This window comes from Nanorana parkeri, unplaced genomic scaffold (genome assembly GCF_000935625.1).
Source record: "Nanorana parkeri isolate BGI_ZX_2015 unplaced genomic scaffold, ASM93562v1 scaffold257, whole genome shotgun sequence".
Taxonomy (NCBI): domain Eukaryota; kingdom Metazoa; phylum Chordata; class Amphibia; order Anura; family Dicroglossidae; genus Nanorana; species Nanorana parkeri.
The window spans coordinates 936,309-945,497 of NW_017306525.1; the positions used below are offsets into that span (position 1 = coordinate 936,309).

Sequence of the window (9,189 nt, forward strand, 5' to 3'; positions counted from 1 at the left end):
TACTGTATGTAGCCGAAGCTACCGTAAATACAGTATTACCACACATCCAGCGGGCTGACAGATTAGCCTCCCTGGCGGTCTGATGATTTTATTTTTTTGTTCTATTTTTTTTTTTTTTACTTTTAAAATTGCCACCGGTTCCGCCCCCCTGCGATGCTCGCAAGGGACGCAAGACGGAGGACACAGCGGGGATCGTGGACAAGGTAAGAGACACATCCGAATGAGGCTCGGGGTTACTGCTTATGGTACTGAAAATTAACCCCGAGCCACACTTTGGAATACCGCCATAGATGTTAGTGGGTGCATTTAGACATTATTTGGGGTTATACTCGTCTTATACGACGAGTATAGAGCTGCAGCTAACGATTATTTTCAAAATCGATTAGTTAGCCGATTATTATGTTCGAGGTTTGTTTTTTTTACAGGAGTAAAAATACAATTTTAGTGTGGAACAATTTTAGAATGTAGCATCTCCTAACTTTAATAGCCTCCTCGGCACTGTATTTTCTAAAAAAAATGTATTCAGTCTAGACATGGTGTGAACATAGCCTTAGAGATGAAGACAGTGGGATGAATTGCATAGTTTAGCAAATCAAATCTGGACAGGGCTGACACCACTCAGTCCCCAACAATGTTGTGTGTTGTCAGCCCACAGTAGGAAATTAAGTGGCGAGTGCATTTCTGGCAGATCACTAGATATTTTTCTGTACTTACTGGATTGCAGGAAGAGAAACGTGCATGTGTTACAGAAATGTACTGCACATGTTTGTTTGCCTTAACATATGCTTTACTTCAACCTACGCAGTATCGGGAGTTCGGCCTGGTTCACACCTGTACGTTTTGTAGCGCGTTAAACGCTCTACGAACGCTCTACAAAACGCTCAAACATGAAAATCCCATTGTTTTCTATGGGTATGGTTCACACCTGGCCGTATTTCAGCCCGTCTGAACGCGCTACAAAACGGCCTACGCCTGAAAAGGTACATGAGCTTCTTTGCTGCGTTTTTGTCTCGCGTTTCCATTGGGATACAGCCAAGTAGCCCTCGGAAACGTGCGTTTGTCAAGGTTTTTTTTTTACCGCCAATCGCGGTAAAAACGCGCTTCACGAAACGCACGACAAACGCGCATAATCGATACACCTAGGTGTGAACAGAGCCTTAGTCTGCATTCCTCAGCACATTTTTGGCACCTTCCTTGTTATTTGGGATGTACTGCATTTTTGCAAGGATAAGAGATAGCTAAGGCAGTTTGTGGTCACTGCAGTAGGTATAAATGAAAGGCATAAGTTAGCAGAATCAATTGCAGCTCTTGTAGTTATCTTTATGTAATAATGACAGATGGTGTGTACATCTAAAAGGGAAATTGGGGATGTTGTGTTGCAATATTTGACAGAGAGAAGCAGAGACTTCATGACAAAGTGAGCTGGAATGGCTTCATACTTACAGTTAATGTTCCAGTCCTCTCTCATTTCGCTCTGGCTAATAAAGACAACACATGTTTGGCAACCCTGAAATCTTGGACAGCCATCTTTTTATATTCCGCTCCCAACACAGACATGTCAGTGCTAAAGTTTTACAGTGCATGTTTAGGGGGGCACTACATTGTTGAGGCATTTTGAGAGCCAGTGGGGCCGACTAGCAAGATACTGAAGCTTGGCACTGTGGGAGGTTCCTCCATCTACACAGATGGAGGAATCTATTGCACTTATTCCATCTGACCATAGAAAATCTGTATGGCCAACTTTATAGATTTAGACTATTGTTCACAACCTCCCTTCTCTCCCTTACAAATAGGAAAATACAAAGACTACGACTTTAGGGCTTGTCCGGATCATGTCCAGACCAGAACAGTTTGTTCCCACACCAAAAAAGCATCCCAATGTATTCCTATGTTATTTCTGGGCTCTGTTCACACCAGTGCAGTCCATTCCAGTCCAGACTAAAAAAAATAAAAAAAATACTGCTGGTCTCATTTTCTCTGGTCTGGAATGCACTGGAATGGATGGAAATGCATACAAATGCACTGGACTGCACCTATAAAACAAAAAAAAGTGGCAAAGCGCAATGCAACGCGTTACAGATCTCATCCAGAAAACAGTGTGAACCTGGCAGATCATGACTTCTTAATCAGCTGTCTTAGAAGATTTTGCTTCAGATACAGGTTTCTCAATTTACACAATATTTAAAGGACCACTACAGAGAAAAATATTGTGTCCTGGTAAGGGTATGTGGTGGTAAGTGTATGTGGTCAATACCTGTAATGATCGTATTCAATATACTGTATTTGCCGGCGTATAAGACGAGTGTTTAGACTTAAAAACATCCCCCATACGCCGGGTATGGATGTGCGGTAATACTGTATGTACGGTAGCGTTGGCTACATACAGTATACCGCACTGAGCCAATCACAGCAGGCTTTGTATTTATCAATACAAAGTCTGCCGTGATTGGCTCAGCGCTGAGCCAATCACGGCATGCACAATTTTTTGCAATTGCATTGCACTGGAACGCACAGCACTGCGGCACCGTGTGTTACAGTGCGGGTGACCACACTGTGGGTGGGAGGCGTGTTGGGGTGCCACTGAGATGAATGGTACTATAACGCACCTCCCACACCAGAATTTGTCAGGCTGAAATCGAAAATGACTTATTTTTGTAAAAGATTGTATTGCAACGTGCTGGAGTAGCTTCAGCCAGGGAATGATGGCTGCCAGTGGCAAGATTCCGCAGACAGCAGCTGAATGTAAATACAGCAGGTAGTGGGCTGGTGCAATAGCCAGCATGCTATTGGCCATTTCAAATTGCAGGCTGGCTACTGCATCGGCCCACTGCTTGCTGTGCCCTCCTCCCATCGTGGAGGAGAGAGGTAGGGGATCCAACCAACTAATCGATCATGAGAATGGTTGACAACTATACTCATAATCGATTAGTTGGTTGCAGCCCTAGATCTTTGGACCAGCTCAATGAAGCAGACAAGATCAGTGCCCTGATAAACAACATTTTATAATTATAGTGGCTTATTTACATTTTAAGGGCCTGCTCCTGCCAAAACGGCACCAAAAACGCAAACGCACATGCGTCTACAATTTTCTGGGGGCGGGCACTGCACCGAAATTAAATTTTCAGACCAAAACTGAAATGAAAACATTTGTCAGGCTAAAACTGACACTTTTCCAACCTTTGTAATAGTGTTTTAAGTTACATTTTACTGCCGAGGGGGGATAAATATTGGGGTCTAAAAAGAACCCTGATGATTCCCTTTTAAAATACAAAGTGATTGAGGACACAGAGTCCTCAATCTTTTTCTGCAGCCCCTGTTATAAATGAACAGAAAGCCTCTACACTGAGCTGCTCCTGTCCATTCATAAACTGTGGATATAGTATCAGTTAATGCCTGCAATCATGAATGAACAGGAAGTGATGTATAACACTTCCTGTTCATTTATAACTGGGGACACAGTAAGCTTACTATGTCCTCAGCTATTTACAAACACTGAATGATTAGTACTGATCGCCGAGTACATAACATGTAGTTGTACTATGGATCATTTAACCACTTGCCGTCCGCCCGTTGTAAAAAAACGGACGGACGGCACGGCAGCATTGGCGGGTTGCCAAAAATAAAAGTAACATAAAAAAGGTAAAATAAAAGTCACATATAAAAAAAAAACAACCCAAAATGTTTAACTCCCCCACCCCCATGTTTACGCACCTATAAACGTAAATACGCGCCCGGTGCCCCAGCGCGCAAAAACGACAATTGCGCTACACATGTTACATATCGCCGCGAACGTCGCAGTGAGAGCAATCATTTTAGGGCCATCAATCACTGATAACAGTAACAGCTTTTAAAGCGTCGCCTATGGCCAATTTTGGGTATTATTGTTTTTTGAGGTTTTGCGCGCGCACGCAATTTTAAGGCTTGACATGTTTGGTGTCTTTTTACCCGACGTGACCCCGTCTTTTATATTCTACAACTGACGAACGGGCCGATGTGCGCACGCGCACACTGCCCGTTTGCAAGCCCGCCCCTCAAGGGGGCGGGCTTGCGATGATCGCAAGTACGATCTGCCTGTCCAAGATGGGCAGATCGTACGTTTTTTTTAAGTACTTTACAACCATCGCATGACTAAGGTCTTGCGATGGTTGTAAAGTGTATGGCCACCTTTAGAGTCAGGTAGGTGCCAAAGTGACTGCAGATGCCTCTGCAATCCAGGATAAGTGTATGTATAACGTCACTCGCACTCCAATAGAATTCCAAGTCAAAAACGGCTTATTGATTCGATTGCTATCACATCATATAGCGACGTTTCGGAACAACAGAAGTTCCTACTTCAGGCAAACAGAATGTTTTGACTTGGAATTCTATTGGAGTACGAGTGACTTTATACATACACTTATCTTACAAACCCATCAAAACCCAGCGTGGGAATGGGCCCTAAATTGTTATTTATTCACATTTTAGAGTTTTACTACACAAAACACAAAGATGTTTTTTGCAGCCATATGACTTCAATTTTCATAACTCCTAGGACCTCGCTGAAATCTCAATTTTAAAATAAATGTACTTTTTCTAATGTGTTAGGGTTAAACACGTCACAATCTGACCACACAACCAACTTTAGATTAACCAAAACTATGTAATATGGAGGAGATAAAGAGCAGCAAGTGTGTGAAAAACAAATCAGTTTTTTCACATAATGCTAACAATCGTACGTCCCCTAGTGGACCCTGGATTTTTTACCCACAATATAGGGAGCAACCACCCAACACTCAGCATTGAGACAGTCATTCCTATGTCATACAGTCACCACTCCTGTGTTCACTAGCACCCTCACCAATGTAAGTTATTTTTCTCCTCACTTAGGGCTCATGTACACGGGTGTATAAAAATACTCCCATCTATGTCACAAAGAAAAGCTGGAAGGTCAATTGGCTCCGGTCTAAAAATTGGCCCTGTATGCGTGCGAGATGGGGACCTTAGATTGTAAGCTCCTTGAGGATAGGAACTGATGTGAATGTAAAGCACTGCGTAAACTGTCGGCGCTATATAAATACTTGGAATAAACAAATCTATGCTGGATTTTTCTAGAAGGAATTGTCAGAACAATCCAGTGTAAAAATATGTTTTTTTTTGCATAATTATGCATGTTTATGTGTAAATTAACTCGGAACTAGAATATTCATTTATCCTAGCCACTAGAATGAACTTCCGTGCATACATGTGTGTAAAGTATGCCAGTGAGCGCCTTTACGAACACAGGTTTAGGTATTTTATTTTTATGGCTGCTGCTTTAAAATAGGAATCTAAAAGCCCCAATGGCTAAACCACATTTAGAAGTTCATAAATAAAAACCCTCAAAAAGTGGCATTTTTTTCTACTCATGTGCATGAGGCCTTATAGTTTAAGGCCTGGTTCACACCTGAGCGTTTTACATCGCGTTCCTACGCTCTGTAAAACGCTCAACATGTCAAAACCAATGATTGCCTATGGCCATGGTTCCCACCTGGGCGTTTTACAGCGAGTAGGAACACGCTGCAAAACGCCCAAAGAAGTACAGGAGCTTCTTTGGGGCGTATTTGCCGCGCATATCCATTGGGATACAGCCAGGTAGCCCTCGGAAACGCGTGTTTGTCTTACAGCGGATCGCGGTAAAAACACGCGCCACGAAACGCGCATATTCGTGAACCCAGCCTAATAAAGGGACAAAATGTAACTAAAAAGGGATCTCTCATGTGTGCAAGACCTTTAATGCCTATAACCCTAGTACCGAATAGCGATGGGGTCCACCCAATTTCCACAAATTGAAACAAAAACAATAATAAAAAGAAACCATTATAAAAAGGGAACCCTGTACCAGCTCTATACTAAACTTCTTTATTACCAGGTTTATTAAATGCATAAATGTGACAATTATCTAAATAGATATTGAATAACATGTCACATTCACGTATTTAAGGTAGTATTACATTCAAACTGACACTTTTTTTTCCAATAATGAGTCCAGATGAAAGATTGCTCAGCAAAGTATTTCTTTACATTTTTGCCCAAGCACTTAGTTATGTTTCCAAACAGCTCTAACTCTTTCAGCTCAGCTTCCCTAAACTTCCTGTCCACTACAAGATAACAAGAGACAGAGCAGACTCCAGCAACTGTTCATCTACTTGCTTGGAGAAGGGGGAAAGTAGAAGTGGAGAAAAAGGGGGGGAGTGAAAGGACCAGCTGATTCTGCAGGAAACAAACGTAAATATAATATCAAGGAGTGACATCAATTGTAAGAGATTTCATCAGCAATTGAAATTAAAAACATTTTGACTTGAATAAACCAGGTAATAATGAAGTTTACTATAGAGCTAGTCCAGGGTTTCCTTTATCATTCTTCCTCTTTTAGCTTACAGTCTAATACGGGTCTCAAATAAGGGTAATAGGTGTTCTCTCTATTCTTCTGTCACTGAGTGTGTATTGACTAGAAACACCACTAGCATCAGAAATATGTAATACACTAAATTCCCATTATCCGGCATTCAAGCAACCGGCCAGGAAAAAAAAAACTAGGAGGCTTGATGCACACTAAAAAAAAAAAATACTAAATGTATTTAATTGCGAATTAAATTCTTTGTTTACATCTTGCTGCCGGCGGCTGCAGAAAGTAAAACAGGGAGCAATAGCCAGCCTGCTATTGGCTATTTCAAATTGCAACAGCCAATAAATAGCAGGGTGGCTATTGAAATCCCACCCACTGAGCAGAGGAGTGGACCCCAGAGAACTTTCCCTGGGGTCCTCTCCTCAGTGGGTGGGGTTTAAATAGCCACCCTGCTATTGCAATTTGAATTAGCCAATAGCAGGCTGGCTATTGCACCCAACAGGTGAAAGGGCCATTGGGTTATCCAGCACCTACAGCATGGATAACTGGAAATTTACTGTATAAGGACCTACCTAAACTATCCCATCAGACAATTCCGCAGCCCTACATTCAGGGGAGATTACAAAATACTGGAGCGGGCAGAAGTGCATGGCAACCAATCAGCTTCTAGCTTTCATTTCCAAAGTTTAACTGAATGACCTGAAGAAAGAAGCTGATTGGTTACCATGTAGAGCTGCTCCAGTAAAAAAAAAAATCTACAGATTATACAACCAGATTGTAACATGAGGTGAGCATTAGAATATAATAATGGACAGGTCAGAGAAAAGACTGCGCTGAAGCCCTCTACAGACTGACCGGCCATTATGAGGAGAGACATTACTGGGGTCTTACTTCGCCATAGCCAGCAGTTGAGATTTGCCCAGCACAAAGCGGCCCACATAAAGAAGGATAAAGCAGCCGGAGCCCGCCATAATCCGCAGCCGGCAGAGAGTACACGGAGGGGGGGAGGGGCGCACTCGGCAATAATGAAGGAGAAATCCATTTCACACACATCCCTGCACTGTCTATAGTACACGGGATAAAAAGCCGCAATCCCCCGCCTCATATAAACATTGACAGAATCGGATTTACACGTCCGTGGAGCACAAGGAGATTTCACAACGATCGTTGTATAAATGGCGGCCGGAGACACGTATCAGCCGCGCTCTACGGGCCCCAGTGAAAGAGCCTTTGTTCTGCGGCGCGCACCCCCCACGTCCCGTTATGCGGCCGCTTCCAGCTCAGACTGTGCGAGATGAACGTGAGGCCGGAGGAGTCCTGTGTGTGAGCCGGGGAAGGAGGAGGATGTGGAGGGAGGAGGAGGTGGTAGTGGTGGTGGTGAAGGGGGGGGCGATGCTTGCTCCCGGGTGTCCCCGCTTCCCGGGGAGGGGAGAGGAGGGAGGCGGCTGCTTCTCTCCGTAACAGAGGGAGGGGGGGACTCCGGCGCCGCTTATCCCGAACGGATTTCGATACATATTATCGTGATTTTCTCCCTTACCTGGAATAAGAAAGCGGTCCAGTTGGCCTCCCTAAAAAAAGGAAAAAGGGGGGGGGGAGGAAAAAAAAACCCACAGCGCAGGATCCTACATGAAACCTACAACAAAGCAGCTGAAAACATGGCAGCGCCGCACAACTTCCGGTAACCTCTGGGAGAGACCATTCGGGAGGGGGATGGGGAGCCAGATAGTGCGGCTTCTGCGCCCCCGGTCATTGGTGAAGGAGGGGGGAGGGGAGATGGAAGGCAAGTCTGTCTTCTTCCCTCCCGCCTTCGTAGCCGAATACCAGACAAGTGTCAATGTGTGGAGTAAATAAAGGTCCCTGGTGAGAGCTGTGTTTAATATGCCCGAGGCTTCTGGCTGCTTGGAGGTCTCAGACGGAGGATGTGCTAAAATGGCCACTGCGGCTCCGTGTTATGTGAGGTAGCGGAATTACCTCACGCACAGCTGAGGAGGCCTCCCAGACAAAAGCTGCACGTCTGGCCCGCGTGTCTTTTCCATTATTATGATGCCATTTTCTGGCCGCCCATTGTCTTAATGGGATCCCCGCCTTCTCCTCCTCCCCGCCATGTCGTGCCCTGCGGGGAGCTTTTACTCACCCGAGCCGGCTGCGGGTTATGGTAAATAGGCGGAAGGGAAAGTGAGGAGGAGACGGCATAGAATCCTTCAATGAATGTAGCGATGTTTGTGACTAGACCTGATGTAGGATAAGAAATGTCAAATGTGCCAATAAGACTGATCATGGCTTCTATTGTCGGAGGAGCAGAAGCAGCACCAGCGTTGGACAGCAAAACCCGACATTTTTTTAGATGAGTTCCATCATAACAGGGAATTGACAAAAGATAATATTTACATCGCAAAGCTGACGTATTTTTTTTGCGCGTCAAATTAATAATGTTATAAGGCAAGTTCTATGTGGATTTGAAAACTTAGATGTAAGTGAGGAGTAGGATTGGCATCTTTTCTTCAAGCGAAACCCGAACACTATAGTGACGTGCAGACATTATTTTGGGAGCATGAGTCGTGGCTTATTAATATGTAAATAGCGCCACCCATTCATATGTAAATATCACAGTTGAGACTATTTTCAGTGGGGGGGCCAGTAGCCCCTATCTTTTTTTATGGTTGTCCCTGTCTGCCTGACATCTTGTGTCCGGGTTGCTGCTGCCATGAAACCCAGACACAGCATTCAAAACCCGGGTGAATCCTGGACAAGTGACTCCTAGTGAGCAGCACAGCAATTTCCTTTGGTCCGTCTAGTGGTGGCGATGCCATGCAAATGGAATTCTC

The 9,189-nt window shown here is 44.2% G+C and overlaps 1 protein-coding gene across 1 annotated transcript in view; it reads right to left on the reverse strand.

Annotated features, from left to right (window-relative positions):
• Window positions 1-8,400, reverse strand: part of VEZF1 (vascular endothelial zinc finger 1) — a 24,689-nt gene extending 16,289 nt beyond the window's left edge. Inside the window, exons 1-2 of the mRNA XM_018556886.1 lie at window positions 8,336-8,400; window positions 7,902-7,932 (exon numbers count right to left, since the gene is read on the reverse strand). Coding sequence (XP_018412388.1) covers window positions 7,902-7,932; window positions 8,336-8,400 — 96 coding nt within the window. The remainder of the gene's footprint in view (window positions 1-7,901; window positions 7,933-8,335) is intronic.
• Between the last annotated feature and the right edge of the window lie 789 nt (window positions 8,401-9,189).